This window comes from Microchirus variegatus (genome assembly GCF_963457635.1).
Source record: "Microchirus variegatus genome assembly, chromosome: 8".
NCBI lineage: Eukaryota > Metazoa > Chordata > Actinopteri > Pleuronectiformes > Soleidae > Microchirus > Microchirus variegatus.
Genome location: NC_139809.1, coordinates 24,649,060 through 24,666,315, shown reverse-complemented (window position 1 = coordinate 24,666,315; position 17,256 = coordinate 24,649,060). Strand labels below are relative to the sequence as shown.

General features: G+C 38.9%; 3 protein-coding genes across 3 annotated transcripts in view; 2 read left to right on the top strand and 1 right to left on the bottom strand.

Moving 5' to 3' along the window:
• The window catches only part of srgap1a (SLIT-ROBO Rho GTPase activating protein 1a), a 75,963-nt gene extending 72,840 nt beyond the window's left edge, over window positions 1-3,123 (top strand). The window contains exon 22 of the mRNA XM_083893571.1: window positions 749-3,123. Coding sequence (XP_083749697.1) covers window positions 749-1,156 — 408 coding nt within the window. The 3' untranslated portion in view covers window positions 1,157-3,123. The remainder of the gene's footprint in view (window positions 1-748) is intronic.
• A 1,377-nt stretch (window positions 3,124-4,500) lies between these two features.
• Window positions 4,501-7,858, bottom strand: cfap263 (cilia and flagella associated protein 263; the record flags this gene model as incomplete). Its single annotated transcript, XM_083894292.1, has 9 exons — window positions 4,501-4,653; window positions 4,870-5,025; window positions 5,393-5,500; window positions 5,610-5,708; window positions 5,839-5,949; window positions 6,153-6,302; window positions 6,409-6,570; window positions 7,465-7,621; window positions 7,767-7,858. The coding sequence occupies 9 exons, from the start codon at window positions 7,856-7,858 to the stop codon at window positions 4,501-4,503; spliced, it is 1,188 nt and encodes a 395-aa protein (XP_083750418.1).
• Window positions 7,859-8,831: 973 nt separating this feature from the next.
• Window positions 8,832-16,931, top strand: parp12a (poly (ADP-ribose) polymerase family, member 12a; the record flags this gene model as incomplete). Its single annotated transcript, XM_083894015.1, has 11 exons — window positions 8,832-9,157; window positions 11,475-11,610; window positions 11,725-11,980; window positions 12,073-12,225; window positions 12,324-12,513; window positions 12,645-12,819; window positions 13,656-13,891; window positions 14,386-14,473; window positions 14,552-14,682; window positions 14,761-14,912; window positions 16,353-16,931. The coding sequence occupies 11 exons, from the start codon at window positions 8,832-8,834 to the stop codon at window positions 16,607-16,609; spliced, it is 2,100 nt and encodes a 699-aa protein (XP_083750141.1). The 3' UTR covers window positions 16,610-16,931.
• Between the last annotated feature and the right edge of the window lie 325 nt (window positions 16,932-17,256).

Here is a 17,256-nt window from a genome sequence, read left to right as displayed (position 1 = left end):
AGCACAGCCTGAGCCTGGGAGCCCTCACCACACATTTACTATCATCTTAATTACTTAAAAATAACTGTGTTATTATTATTTATTATATTCTATTTTTTGTGTAACATTTGTATTAATAGTAGAGCTGTAAATTGTGCTTGTTAAGAGCCTCCATTGCAAAGTAGAAGTCACAGAGAGCAGTTAAGACTGTGTTGGGCTGTCTGTCTGCCTGTGTACACGGAGCATGCTCAGATGAACGTTATCTTGTCATCTCTGCGTTTTTCTCTGATAGCCAAAGTCATTAGCATGCAGGTGGAGAGGTGTTGGTGCTAAGTGATACTAAAACTCTGTCATGTTTCCTTTAAAAAAAAAAATAAAAATAAAAAAAAGGTCCCCATGGATTCATCTTTTCTGCGTACCAGGGCTGAACAGTTATCAGATCAAAATCACAATTTGAAACAATGCAGTTAGCAAAATCGCAAAGGCTACAATTAAATTATACCGTTTTATTCTTCTTTATTCTATAAACATCAGAAGAATTATAGTGTAACCTATTTAACCAAAATTGTTCAGCCCTCTTGCACAGCTAACACCTTATTTCATCTGGTTTCTTATTTGCTTTGGTAAAACAAAATCATCATACTTTGGCTTTTATATTTCTTTTATTTTTAACTCTAACCTTTGTGCCTCTCACTCACTCATCTATGTCATTATCACCCTCGTATATGCCCACTCTTTTCTTATGCACGCTCTGTTTTGTCTTTTTTAGGACATAGAAGAAACCATGAACACTGCTCTGAATGAGCTACGCGAGCTGGAGCGGCAGAGCTCGGCCAAGCACGCCCCTGACGTGGTGCTGGACACCCTGGAGCAGCGGCAGAACTCGGGCGGCAGCGGTGGAGGCCCCACACCGGCCAGCTCCAGCGAGTCCCTCAGCCCCATCCACGGTGTCATGCTGAGGTCCACCGCCAACACTGAGCCGCCCATCCGCCGCAGCACCAGCTCCTCCAGTGACACTATGAGCACCTTCAAGCCCGTGGTAACGCCCCGCATGGGGGTGCAACTCAAACCCCCTGCCTTAAGGCCCAAGCCCATGGTTCTGCCCAAGTCCAGTCAGGCTGCGCAGCCGCCGGCTTCATCTTCTCAGGATCCTCTGGACAAGTCCTGCACCATGTAACCTCTGGAACTTTAACCAGAGATGTAAAACAAAAACATATGCTGTGTCATAGGTGTGCTGTGAACAAAATACAGTAAGAGCATGAAACGTGCATGGACATATGCAGGAAAACAGATATTTCTCTGGGGGCAAATTAAACTGAAAATGACAGGATTTCAAAGACTGGTTTTAGCAGTTACTGAGTAGATAGATTTGTCAGTCAGGCCAGTAGTTGTCAATAACATATTGAAATGTTAATATGTTGAGGTAAATATGATCTAACGTCTTTTTTTTTTTTTATGAATCCAAACAGCAAATCACAAAGGCTTCCATGGAGGTTTTAAGAAATGTATACTAGTTAGTGTTAGTTTACAGCAGGCAGTCATGAACTGTGTATATTTGAACAAACCTGGTGCGTGTAGCTCCTCTGCTGAACACTGAACCTGAAAGAGAGCTTGATGAAAAGGACCAGGGTGGGGATGTTGTGACAAGCTTCAAAGACCTTACTGACTTTGAGATGAAACAGAATTGAAATGAAAAAATATGCTAAAGGTGCTGTGACTTCCTGGACAGAAACAGTTTGAAGGTTGGACTGCTTCATAACTACACGGTACTCGTCTTTTTTATTTTTTTTACATATATATATGTGTATATATAAACATATATATATATATACACATATACATATATGATTTTCCCTGCCACAGGTTTTAAACATGTCCAGTATTGCCTGGACTGAGATATGATGATTGGATGAAACCACTACTTCATTATTAACTAACTATTCTGTAAATTCCGCATTAATAACTGATGAAGGGATATAATATGCCTAATAAATTAAGCCTTTTTCTCTCTGTATAGAATATGGAGAGCAGTGTAAAAAATTTTGATGACAAATCATCTCCTACCGACAGTATCCGCAACGCTATATGCTGTGAAACACATGCCAGAGCTTCTTTTCTGCCTTGCTTTACTTTATCTACCCAAAGACATGTCTGTGTGAGTGTAAAGCATGGACTCTTCATATTGACTGTGTGTTAGACTTAAGGCAGTGTCCTACGGGAGTGCTGCCAGTAGCCATGGACCTAATGACTGTTAGTGTGAAAGCCGCCTAATATGCTGACCCTGCCTCCCTCATGCGTCTCTACGTCATGTTTCTGAAAACAGCAGCTTGCTTAAGTCCCTCTGGTCTCGTTTTCTGGTCACGTCAGACTACTCACAATGAGTATCTGATCTCTGAGGACTTCTTGAGGAGAAGATGATACTCAAAATGGTGGACCAATGTCGAACAAGTCTCATGTGTCCGAGTCAAGTGACTGTGTGTCTTTTTTTTAAGTTAAGCTCTGTACTGTAGACATCACAGTTTTTGGTTGCATGTCCTGGCAATATTTGGCTCGCACAATAACACTTAGAAGAGGTTTGTTTTGCAGTGAATTAGCAATGCTCTCTAACAGCAGGTTTACACTCTCTTTGACTTGACGTTTTTGTGTGAATTAATCCAAAGTTCATTGATATCTGAATTACTAACGTTCATTATTTTTATAACCTTTGTCGTGTTTCTGGGTAGAAAATTAGAACAAATAATGTAAAGTAAATATCCAGAGATACAAATGTCCCACTGACAATATGAAGCCGTTGTAAAATAAAGTATGTGCTTTTGTCACTATCATCAACAGTAGGTCTCAGTTATGCCGTCTGTAGGCGTTCAGCTACTCCGTGGTGTGATGTACATCTGTAGTATGTACTTGTGAAAGTGCCTTTAAAAAACACGTTTTAGAGGAACTTCAGACATTCTGTTGCATTTTCATGTCGGATGCAGGAAGAGGGTGACGATGCCATTGTTCTCCGGGAAACAGTTATTTGACAAAAGTAATGATGATAAAATAAAAAAAACACAGCTCATCCATCGTGACATTGCACTTTTGTGTATATAACTGTACATATGGCATGTAACATCGTAACATCATAACATTTAGAGTTTGTTGAGAGCTTACACCTCCAATAATTATTTCTTTCTAATAAAGAAAATAGTTTGTTGAGTCTGATGTGGATTTGTTTTTTTCCCCCCGCACACTTTTACACTGCGTAAATTCATCGTCATGGCCAGTCTGCACAAGTAATATATATATATATATATATATATGTATATGTATATATATATATGTGTATATATATATGTATATGTGTATATATATGTGTATATATATATGTATATATATGTGTATATATATGTATATATATATACGTATATATATATGTATATATATATATATGTATATGTATATATATATATATATGTGTATATATATATGTATATGTGTATATATATGTATATATATATATGTATATAAATATATACGTATATATATATATGTATATATACATATATATGTATATATATACATATATATATATACGTGTATATATATATATACGTATATATATGTATATATATATATATGTATATATATATACGTATATATATATACGTATATATATACTCAACAAAAATACAAAAAAACTGTGGCTTTAATTTGTGAGCATTAGGATCAATTTCAAAACAAAAGTCCTGGAGTAATGGCAGAAAGAACACAATGGGTGTCGATGATGCAAGTTCACAAACTTCAATAACTTGTGTGTTCACCATAAGCCTCACGCAGAGCGGTACAACAGTGACGCATGGACATCACCAGGTTATCGATCGTGGCCTGGAATGATCGTGGATGCCAATGGTACGCTCCCTCATGATTTGTGACATCTGTGGCATATTGACAAGTGACAAAAGTCCACATTTTGGTGTGCCCTTTTAATGACCAGACCATAAGGAGTGTCTTGTGTACTGGTCACGTATATTGACCACCACTCTGCCATGCTCCATGACTGATGTTGAAATACTCAATCTAAGATTGTAGTCAATAGGAGTGGCCAAGTGACACTGGACTACTAGGTTTTAGCAAAACAAATCATTCCATAAACAAATCCATCAAGAATCTGAGCAAATGTCATGACATTCTATTTTTGTTCACCATTTTAAGATTGTGCGTTTATATTTTTGTTGAGTATATTTGCATTAGAAAGCGGTAGAGCAGGGTTTCTCAATCCTGGTCCTGGGGAGCCACTGTCCTGCATGTGTTTAGGTGTTTGAGAAGGGAAACATCTAAAACATACAGGGCAGTGGCTCCCCAGGACCAGGAGTGAGAAACCCTGCTGTAGAGTATGGTTAAAGTTGCCAGTGAGTGATTTTTATTATTTAATACAATAATTACAGAACATGGGACATGTTTTACTTCACAAAAAAGTATTCAATAGTTATGATAAATCTTATAAATAAGACTTATTAATTTTTTTCTTCCTGGTTCATGTCTTTACAGGCCCTCTGACTCTGCCTTTCTGCTGTATGTGTTGTGATCTGTAATGTATGGAAGCTTCACTGGTATGTAGTTGTTCCCAGACCTCGCTCGAGCTACAGTGCCGTTAGTAGGAGTAAGAGAAAGTTTGCTCCCGCTCTTCAAGGTCATCTGTAAAAAAAAAAAAAAAAAAGCAGAAGAGCGAGAGACTGTTGTTTGGAATATTTTCACACAACAGCGTTTTCTTTCTCTCAGCTGAACTGAGGCACATTTTGGGCTGATTTATGTCAAAAAGGAAACTTCTCTTACCAATTTGATTGCATATTTCATAGAGGTAAGAGAGTTTACTGTATTTAGATGAAGATATTAATAAAGAATTTGATTTACCTCAGCAATCCCAACCTTTCTTTGCCACGTATGAATTCTCTGCTGCAGCTTCTTGTGTCTGTCTTTGACGTGCATATATTCAGTCACATCGGGAGCCTGATAGTCTGTCATCTGACGGTGCAGGTGTTGGTTCAAGGTTTCTGCCTTTAAACGCTCCTGAAGTGAGACAGGAAACATATTTGTACGCGTTTTAGTTCAGTTCAATTCAATTTCTTTGTCTCAGAGCTAGAGCCTTTCCTAACACAAGATACCAGGTCCTTTTGTGTATTCAAATTAGGACGTCTAGACTGCAGTAGACAAATGGGTGTGAAAGCACGGCCTGGAGGGGCAGACCCCTACAACAGACAAAGGGATCTGAAAGGGGTGTTCCTCAGGTATAAATGTTTAGGTCTCGCCATGCTCTGGGTCTTCCTTCATCTTCGAAGTCTCTATTTCATTCTTCACCAGCAGCACAGAGAATTTCCACAACAGTGCCAACACATTAGCCTTTTATTGTGTTAAATGTTTGGAACTAATAACAAACCTTCTCAGCCTGCTGTATCTCCTCCTCAATTTTTGCCAGCATCTGCTTCCTGTTGGTGATGTCACTGCTCAAATCTGTAGACTCTGATGTCACACTCTTCAGCTTGTCCTGTTCACACACACACGCAAATGTGAGATGAAAAAGATTAACCTTAAAATTAAATCCAAGACGACTAGAAACAGTGTCTGTTTACAAACAAATGTATGTAAAGTGTCACCTTGTGTGAAGTGAGGACGCGCTGTACTTTCAAGCTGTTCACTTGAAGTTCATCCAGGTTTTTGTCAGTCCTCTGCTCGCTGTACTCTGGGAAGATTGCCTGGAGCACAACACACGGCACTTGTTTGTTAACAAGGAAAAACAGTAGCAGTAAATATTATAACTTTGTACATATTCAGTTTACTAACTATTGTAGCAAAAAGCATATCACAGAGCAGAATCGCTGATACCTCATAGTCAGCTTTTCCCATTTCTTTTTGGCGTTGAAGCTGCTGCTGGAGTTTCTTCTCCTGTATCTTCAGTGCCTGGTTCTTCAGATTTAATTTCTCCACCTGAGTGACCTGTTAGTGATAGCCATTGTTACTCCATGTAGCGTATACAAATATGTGTTATTTGTCCGTTTGTATAATCTCTTCTTAATTACAATGACGCCAATCATATTATGAGTTTTATTAACTTATAAAAGACAAAAACAACACCAAATTTTACAAACTATTTAGTGTAGGAGCTGGAGTTAAAGTGCATTTTTGTGGTAGATTTTCACCTTAAACTTGTCTATGATGTACTGGAGCAGCATCTCTGGCTCTTTCATTTCCAGGCTGTTGTCCTTTGTCTGTTTGAGCGTTCTGCGTTCAAACTCTTTCTTGGCCTTCCTGATCTCTGCCAGCCGCACCTCTGACTCTTTCAAGGAAACCTGGAAATCACAAACAGGAATCACAGTGGAGAGATAAACCGCAATTACCGCGTGTTGTGTTTGGTTTGTTTTTCTTTAGTCGGTAAAGAGTGCATTATAACCAAACCATGTAGTTGTCCTGGATTCTCTCGTATCTCTGGTTGAGATTTTCGTGGTCTTGTTGTGTCTCCGTTACTTCTCTCTGTGCCACATAGAGCTTCTGTTCAATGATCAGCTGCGGGAGTTGATCTGATATAGATGGCCGGGACCTCCGCCTCCATCCTAAGCCCTTATATGACATAGACGTAAACACTATCATTCACAGTATGGATGCACAGTATGGATGCACCAATATGGATATCAGTATCGGTCTTACACAAGCCACTTGTGCTCATACGAGTGTTCAGTTTTGTGTGCATTTGTCTGGGGTGAATATATAGGTAAGATCTGGTGTAAAAGTAAATAATAACATAAACCTACACTGACTTATGTGCCTCCTGTTCCACTGACAGAACATAACACTGAATGTGTTCATTACAAATGGGGCCTTCACACAGCAGCCATTTTGACATGTCTAACGTGTTAGTGATCGTGGTAGAGTAACAATGGCATAACATTTGTGGTAGTATTTTCTATTGTTGTATGTCTTTTCATTTATTTTATAAAATGTTTATATGCATTTTACTCGCCTGAGCTTTTATTTAATATTTGCTCTGTCTTTTATCTATTATTATGGACAGCCCTATGGTTATTTTAGAGTACTTTAGGAATGAAGTTGGACAGGTGTTTTTATTTCAATATGCAACAATATTTAGTTCACAATTAGTAAATGTATCTTTGACGCAAAATTAATCCATTAATTTAAATTAAAAAAAAAAAAAAAAAAGTTAGGGGCCACGAGTTTGAGACCAATGCCTTAGAGGCCACAGTTGACACTTGATAGTAGGCCAAAAACATCTTTTGTTGTCTAGTGTATATGTGAGAGTCTGTGATCCCTGCTGGATTTAATTTGCATTTAATGAATAATTAATAATTTATTATTTAGCACATGTAATGCTTAGTATTGGTACTCAGTAAAAGCAAGTATCAAAATGTTAATAGTATGAGAAAAGTGTTAAGGGTTGCATTTCCAACACAGACAGTTCTATATCCATGTGTGCAGAATCTAAATACTGTCACTGACCCCACTCTCCTGCTGGGAGGCTCCTGCTGGCCCCGGGCCCTCACCACCACCACCACCACCAGCAGCAGCAGTCTGAGACACCAGCTCGTGAGGATCCAGTCGACTGATGAAACGTTCAAACATGTCATTCTCAGCCTGGAGGGCTGCAATGGAACACCTGGACAGAAGGTGAATCACAACAAATCCAATCACATGAAGAAAGAGTTTGAAGCTAAAGCATTAGCATGCTGCTTAAAACAGGCAGCGTCATAAAAGGAACTTCAGGAGGACAAACTTCATGGATGATGGTGTTCTGTTATTACTTTAAGTCCTTGACGCGTTTGTACAGAAGTTCTTTTTCATCTTTTTCTGCCAAATTCGTGCCATTTTCCTCTTCAATCGACGGAATCTCCATGGTTGCTACGGCAAACACAACTCCTGCAGTGGTTGCTATGGGAAAGTGTTGCCTTCAGGTCCCTGCTTTTGTGTCGGATATTCCCTCGCAATAGTTTTTGCGTTCAACTTTGTATGTAAAAAAGAAATTGTATATTATTTTGTATTAGGGATGAAATAGTGAAGCTCATGGTATATATGAACGTCTTCTTTCGTACAGAGTTAATTTAATACGTTTAAATAAATAAAAGTGGGATGCAAATGATGGTAAAATTGACATGGGCCCCATTTTGTTTTATTTTGCATGTATTTGGGATGAAATAGTGGCGCTTGGGTGCAATCACCGTTCTCGGGATAACGTATCATTAATCATTAAAAAAAGCACTAGGTTCTCGAGTGACAGCTGTGCGCGCTCCCGTCAGAGGCACGTCATTCTTGACAGATACACAGAACTCGGCATAACACCCTGTATTTCCCACCATGACCACACCGGGCCTCCGTAATAGCTGGTCACATAAACAAAACTATAAAGAACAAGTTGCATTTATTTTCCAGCGTCATTATATTTACTCTCTTGAAAATAGTGATTTTGGGAACATTCATAGTCTGGATGACTTTTGGATGTGTCAGTCTTTTCTGTGTTTTTTCCCTCTTAAATAAGTCTAATTTTCTGGCGAATTTAGATTGTTTAAGCGTGTATGTGTGAAAACATTTATGAATGTAACACTTTGAAATAAAACTAGATTTAAGGTATAGAATAATTTAACATGATTCAAAAAATAAAATTAAAATCATAATCAAATTAAATCATATAATGTTCTCGTATTGTGACATAACAGATTTATTTGTGTGCCAGCATTAAAGAAGTCACAGTATTCACAAAGAGAAGTTTTTTTTTAACTTTCAGTTTCGTTTCTCTGAAACTGAGAACAGAGCAGAGCAGAGCAGCTCTCGGTCAGGTCGCTCTCAGTTCAATGGACTAAACGTATGTCAGGATGACTTCATCCATCTCTGCATTTATCACTAAAACCCTGTGCGAAAACCAGGGCTGTTTGGACGCCGGTCATCTCCAGAAATTGGTCGCCCGACATTTCCCTGCGAGTGCGGACCAAGATCTACTGCGGAGCGTCCTTGTGGACGACAGTAAAACAGCCATCAGGCCGGGGAAGCAGGCGGCGACCCGGGGTCTGAATGTCCGCTCTGACAGTCTGGTGGTGGCTAAAACCAGTCTGCGGATCTGTCAGAAGAAACCCGGAGAGTGTCCTCAGTGTGAGGCCTTACACCTGTGCAAGTTCTTTGTCTGCGGCGACTGCACTTTCGGGTAAGAGTTGTGCTGCCGTGCCAGGCTTTAGCATTGTTATTTCATCAAACAATGTTTATAATTAGTGTGGTTTACAGCATGTCACAGATATTGTTATTGATATAGTTAGTTCCATCTGTACATTCCATTTTCAACAGGGAAGTGTTGTTTTCAGTAGCGTCCATGTCGTGTTGTGACTCACTGACTTCAAAACAACTTCCCATGAATTGAAGCCAAAATAAAACTCCAGCAGGGCAGCCACGTTGACTTGTTCTAACAATAAGAGCTCTGAGTTCACCATATTCCTAATCAAGTAAATTCCACTGACATTAGAAACTTATTTTCCAAGTGAGACCTGGCTAAGATCACACAAAAACACATAACACGAGTTACACAATTAATACACAGAATAAACAATAAACAAGGTAAAAAAAATAAAAAAAAATCCATTCCATCACAAAAACAAGTACATGTGATAGAATCAGCCTCAAAATGCTCTTAATTTGGTGCTATAGAGCCCTTGAGCGGCGCACGAGTTCGGGACCTATGCCAACATCGCATTTTTGCCAGACCCGACCTCCATGCCAAGTTTCAGTAGTTTTTATGCATGCTCACCCCTTCAAAAATGACCAGAAAGCCACAGATATAATAATAATCTTAAGGATAACAATAGGAGCCAATATATGGTCTCTTAGGAATATATTATAGAAAGTGGACGTTGTCTTTTGGTTTGCAGGTTTAACCCAACCAGGAAGTAAGAATATATTGAATAGCCATTAGGGGGATGCTGTTAAAAGAAGTTCATTTGATTGTAGATTTATGGGAAAATACTACAACGTTACTGAACATAATTAATGGTCTCGCTCACTAGTTTCAGGTCTTTATCAATTGCAGTTTTCTCGATTATGTTCCCATTCGGAGGAAAATATGATAAAGCATCTTCCTCATCATATGAGTGGACACCAGAATGATAGACAGCTGGTATTGTTCAGTAGGTGCCTGGTTGCAGGTGATATCTGTGAACCTCTGGTTGCAAACTCTCAGCAATGGTGCCAGCCAAATTGTGAATATTGAGTTCAGATTCTTGTGGGTGATGTCACAACTGCTGGTGTCACTTACAGCTTTTGCTAAAATATACGCCAGCTTCTTAACTTCCAGTCAGTTATCGCTAAGGGCGAGGAAATGTTGGTGATAAAACCTTACGATATTGATCAAAAACATTTGTGTTTTAGCAGTTGCTTTGCTAGTTAGCCCAGGGGGAGTCAACATGACCTAAAATTAAGAAGGTGTTTAAATGACAAGCAGTGAGGGGACACCATCCCTCTGTGCCTCTGATAAATGCTGTAATCTTACTTCCAATATCTTCCATGTCATGTGACCACAAATCATGTCAGATATATAATTATATACTAGACAAAATTGTGAAGTAAAGTTATTCCGTCTTTGTATTAATTAAGTGAACAAACATGTTCATGCTCATGAAAACATAAACAGGTGTGTCCTGTTATCAGGGCCTTCATACAAGTTGGAACTGGTTTTTCAGTGAGTGGCTCACACGGCATGATAACTATTCAGAATAGAGCAGAAAAAAACAATAAGATAAACCAGAATAAAGGTCCTTGGTGTATCTTAACTTAAAATGAACTATTCTGGGTGGTTTCAACTTTGTTTAGGCCTATGTTTTTATGTTTGTTTAGTACTTTTTGATGCTATTACAGTCAGAGACAAGTGTTTATCAACAGACAACAGCAGAATTTAATTTGTATACTATTTGTGTATATTTATTTGATGAAATATAGGGATGTGAATCGGTCCGATACCAGTCAAAATTACTGGATACAATCGGACGGATAGAAATGTAATATCCGAAAATCCTATATATCACATGCTTCACTATGCACAGAGTGTAAAAATGTCAATACAAGTCAGCAAAACCATTTCAGCTGAGTCATCTTTGGGCTGTTTATTTCTTCTTTTTGGGAGAACAATATTTCTTACACAGTTTGAGAATTATGTCTCTGAAATGACTCAGCACAAATGTGTTGTTAACAGTTTCATAGTTCACAATTCATCGGAATTATATATCGTTATTGGTAGATATTCGAGTTTTTGATATCGGAATCGGGATCAGACACAAAAAAGTGACATCGGGACATCCCTATTAAAATGATAAGGCCACTGTTGTCAGCAAGATGGTATCCAGGTAATTTATTGAAAAGTTAACATAGTGTATGTTACATCATTATAAATATCTTATATATCTATAGAAGCTATATTCACTCTACAGTATTGGTGTAGTCCTTACCTAATATCTTATTGTGTTTATTTTCTTTTTTAGAATCAAGTGTAAAAATCCCCATTCTGTGGCTGCTGCACACAACGCACAGCTTTTAAAAAGACATGGTCTTCAAGATTTAACAGAAAAACAGCTCTTCCGGCTTTTGCTGCAGAATGATCCCTTTCTGCTTCCTGAGGTAAGTTTTAACAGCAGCGGATTAAGAAAGAGGTGGACATTCACAATCCTCCACTGTTGTTAACTGTAATGTATTTCTGTCTCAATGGTCGTCCACCTCTACATACCTGTGTAGATATGCCCGCATTACAATAAAGGCAACGGTGAGCATGGCACCTGCAAGTTCAGCAACACCTGCAACAAGCTCCACGTCTGCCAGCACTTTCTCCTGGGTGACTGTAAGTTTGGTGCTTCGTGTAAGAGAACTCATAACATCGATGCTCCAGGAGGGAGGATGTTCCGCGGCTTAAGTCACGAGAATATTAACAACCTTCCTGAGATCTACAGGAATAAATGCATCATCATGGCTCAATCGGCACCTTTTGTTCCTCGTAAGGAAATCTTTTTACTCAGTTTTTTTAACTCATTTTCTCAGTCCATCACTGTAAAAGAGTGACATTTTATGTACTGTAATATTCCGCAGCAACACCGTTAAAGGTGAGAGTTCCCGTTCAGCAGCCCTCGAGCAGTGACCCTGGATCCCCCACCAGGTCTGCAGCTCCATCTAAACCCATGACTGATGCTGACAGGAATGAAATCTGTCTCTTCTTCATTCGCGGAAACTGCAGCTTCAAAGGTAACAATGCCAGAAGTGACCGTTCACATAAGTAAGTAATGGTGTCATTCTGTATGAACTGTTTTCACCAGTGCACTTGAATTTGTTGTTTTCCCCAGACAAGTGTGTTCGTGTCCACCGGAACTTGCCGTACAGTTGGCAGGTTTTGGACATTGATGGCGTGACCTGGAAGGATTTGCCCAATATGGAGGATATTGAGAAGGCCTACTGTGACCCTGCAAATGGCACACACTGTACGACTCAACCATCAGTCACCACAGGGATTTTCAGTTTCCTTCGGCTTCAAAGGTGCAACAAAGACAAAATGTTCTTTTCGTTCATAATTATACTACTAACATTAAATTAATATTTGAAAATACAAATAAAGATAAATCTGCTTGAGATAATTAGAAAGTTGACAGTATCTACATTGCTTTCAGCTCCTTACCAGCTGCTTTGGATTCAGTCGACTTCACGACGATGAAGTATGAAGGATCTCCAGTCCGTCGACTGTCCACTGCCTCTGCCGTATCAAAGCCTCCTTACTTTATTCTTACAACTCAGTGGCTTTGGTACTGGAAGGATGAAGTTGGTAAATGGCAGGAGTTTGGACAGGTCAGTCGTTTTGTACACAGACAGCCGTGTTGCGTTCAGGGCTGGGACGGTTTCAATTGTATCACGATACTTGGGTGCTGATCAATCGATGCCTGTTTATTTCTTCAGTACTACTGGCAAGATACCATTGATGCGATGATCATCCAATTTTCCTTTTAGCATACCATTTTCTGTCAATATTGTCTAAAATTTAAAGTTTTCATTCCCATAACAATCCTGCCGTACCCATAATCCCCACCAACTTGCGAGTTGGTACAGTTCTACTCAATATAAAGTTAGAATGAGTTATTTATGCGTGTTTTCTCTATATAAATAGATTCATTTTGAATCATAAATACGATTACATTGTGAACTATTCATCGTCCCACATAAAAACAAAAACTTTTATTTTGTAATTATTATGATAAATATTATTTCCAACCTTTTCTAAAAAAAAATCAACTTCTTTCCCCACATAACCGGCCTCCTACTCATCAAGTGGCCCCCCGGTCATTGAGGACCACGATCTAGAAAAAACTGTTCTATAATGCTCTAAAATATGTCCCTTTCACTTTATTTGTGTGGTTTTGCTCTATGGATTTTCTTTGTACTACAGATGGGCAAGGAACCATATATGGTACCTTCATGGACCTTGACTTTCTACTTGAAAATAAAACATTTTGAAAAATGTAACAAAAGGAATAAAAAGTCTTGTTATATCCTATTTTAATTTTAAGGGTTAAGTTAACTGCTACATTGAGCTGTCCATGATAAAAAATAATGCAATTAATACAATCTGGTCAAGTTGAAATAGTGCCAACTTCTCCTGATTTCCCTCTGTTTGTTCATGTCTTTAGGGGCAAGTAGACACAGCAGCATCCATCACTTCTGAAACTCTGGAGAACACGTACTTGGCCAACAGAGATGCACCGATACCTTTCAGTGCTGGCAACCAGCAGTATGTCCTCCACTTCAACGGTGGGCCAGGGACACCCCCGATGTATCAAGAGAACCTGAAATACAAAACCAAGAGAGAGATCCGACGAAGGCCTCGCTTTGTGTCCGAGCAAGATGTGAAGATGAAGCTGGACAGGTATTATCATTTATTCATCCATTCATCCATACATCCATACATCCATACATCCACCGCTTTATCCTGCACCGGAGGGTGCTGTGCCTCTCTCAGCTGACATAGGGCGATAGGCGGTGTACACCCTGGACAGTTCGCCTGTCCATCGCAGAGACACATATAGAGACAAACAACCATTTACTCACACTCTCACACCTACGGTCAATTTAGAGTGACCAATTCACCTAATCCCCAAATCTTCATATTTTTGGACTGTGGGAGGAAGCTGGAGAACCCAGAGAAAACCCATGCACACACGGGGAGAACATGCAAACTCCATGCAGAAAGGCCCTTGCTGCAAAGGCAAGAGTGCTAACCACTACACCAACCGTGTGGCCCATCATTTATTCAATGATTTTATATTTTAAATTCTCCGAAAATGCTGTTTTGGACATCTCTGTGCCTCATGTGACGGCACCAGTCCCACAGTTCTTACTGCACATGCCCTCTCTCTGTAGTGCATCATTACACAGCTCCACTTCCTCCCAGGCTGACGCTGTCCCACCCTACTGGGACAAGACTGCGCTGCCTGAGCTTGGATACAAGGTAACTGTTCTGTTCGGTTTCATCATTGAATTTTGAATTTATGACCTTGTTAATCTGTAATCTACTCTTGTTTTACAGCTTGTTCTTCTCTCCAAATCTGCAAAGGACTATGGGATGATTGAGAAGTTATTTAAGAACACTATGCCTCAGAGAAAAGTTACCAGCATCCAGAGGATTCAGAACCCCTCACTGTGGAAAGTCTTTCAATGGTAATTCCCACCCCTCCCTTTACTCATTTACTCGTAATGAATGCAGTGTGTAAAATATAATTTTTGGTGCAAATTCAGGCAGAGGGAGCAGATGACAGGGCGAAATAAAGGAAAACTTGTGGATCAGCAGTATTTATTCCATGGGACAGACGAGTCCCTGGTTGGTGCCATCTGTGAGCAAAACTTTGACTGGAGGATGTGTGGTGTCCACGGTGTGGCCTATGGCAAAGGTACAGTAAAGCAGCTGCATTAGAACAATTCATTGAAATTTTATCAAACTCACACAACGGCCTGTCTTCAAATGGCAGGAGTCGCAATATTTCTTAAAGGGGACATATTATGCAAAACTTTTTAATCATTTAAATCCTTATATTTTGGACTCTGGAGGTCCTATCAGTCAGCCAAATGTGAAAAAAATGACTCACTCATGTTTTTGTGGTCCTCCTCAGTCTAAGTACAGGAGATAAAACACACAATGTTGACTTCTGCGCTCACTGGGACTTCAATGTGCTAAATTCCTGGAATTGTTGTCTCGCAGAGCTCTGCTTTGTCTGTAAAACAAACTAACTGGTGTTAGCTCCCAGTAGCCTCTGTTGCTGATTTTTTTTTTTTAAAAATGTCATTTTAATTTTTTTAAAAGAGATACTACTAAACAGAGCATTCTGAACAGGGCTGTTTTTGGCAGCGTGATTGAACTGCTGTGATGCTTCATGGTGTTTTGACCAAAGCTTGTCACAGACATGTTCATGAAGACACCAGGGAACTAGTTAACTTGGAGAAATAGGGTATAATATGTCCACTTTAATGTTATATTCCTAAAGCAGACAAATCTTAATGTAATTCTCTATATTTTGCTATCTGACATAATGACTTATGATGCAGCATATATTCTTTTAAATGCATGCAAACGTGTTACACTTTATTTAACACCAACAATGAAACATTATGATGAGGTATGCTGCATTATAGATGAATCCATATGAACTTCACTTTACTTAAAGCATACATTGATAACTTATGATCATTCATAGAGTATTATAGCATCCTATGAGTCCTTATAGCAGTTGATTGTTGAGGTGTGTGTATAGTGGGGTAGTCAGAATGTATTATAAGCCCCATCAGTCAGCTCAGTTATGTGTGTTTATGTGAGCATTATAATTCACTATGAATGCGCTCATAATGCACAATTGATGTGGTATTCATAGAAAGTGTTACGTAAATTCTTAATTCGTAATTCTTGAAATGCTTAGGAGAAGAGCTTGATTGCTTCCTTTTAGTATCTTCCTTCCTTTCGTATTGTCCACAAAAGATTATGAGCTAACATGAGACTCGGATCATGGCTTTAAGACAGGAGAAAAGACAATGGTATGAACTGTGGTGTTGTATTTGATTCTTTGTGTAAACTAGTTTTATCACAGCAGAACTATGTCATCGATGTCAGTCGTCTAGTGTCAGTGCAGTTTAAATTCCAACTCACCAAGTTTGTCTTTTAGGAAGTGTTTTTCACATTTCCTTAACCAAGTTGGCATATTCCATCAAGGAAAAATTAATAGGAGGAAATGTAGGACATAATGGACTTTTTGGATTCACCAAAGGCTTTCAAAACCAAAAAGCTTTGTCTCAAATGTCCCCGTTGACTGTGCTAACAATAACATGTCTTCATTTGTTAGGGAGCTACTTTGCCAGAGATTCGTCCTACTCAGACAACTATGCCGTCACCAAAGGAAACCTGAACAAGATCATGTTTGTGGCTCTGGTCTTGGTGGGAGAGTACTGCAAGGGAACGAGCAGCTTTGTCAGACCCCCTCCAAAAGGAACCAGCGGAAACTTGTACGATAGTTGTGTGAACTGCGAACGCAACCCCAGCATCTTTGTTATCTTTGAAAAACATCAGATTTATCCAGAGTATGTTATCAACTACTCCTAAATCCTAATTGCGGATGTTTCCTTTCCTTGAGTCAGGGGAAAACACGATTATGGGATGCTTTTTACTTTGGCAAGCGGAATTAAAAGCAGAATTAACGATCCCTCCCCCCAAACCCGTAAAGTTAAATCTAGAAGCTGATATCGATATTTCTTTTGTCAGAAAGTAGGAGAAAGCAAAAAAGTCATGGTTTGTATAAAATACAAGACAGAATCTAAGTTTGGCAACAATCAATGTACACAAACTTACACTTAATACTTTTCCACGGTTGCTGGTGTCTATTTTGTTCAGACAAGAATATCAGGTTATATAATAAACAATTTTTCAAATGTTATGGCTTGTGTACGCATGTTATTATTTCATGTTTATTGTAACAGTACGGCATTAAAACAAATTATAATTTAAGGGTAGCACATCAGCTTGTTTTAGTAAACTTTGATTATTTTAGCCACTGAATCACACATTGTTTCACAGAAACATGAATGTACCATCATAAATCATCATAATATTTGAAAACGGGAAAATCATTTTTTTTTTTTTTTAATCACACTGTAAATCAGTATAAAAATGGTAATTTTCACAGTAGTGTTTTGGACTGTTCTTAATACCAGCTGCACATTATCTAGGATTGCTATGCACTATAGTTACAG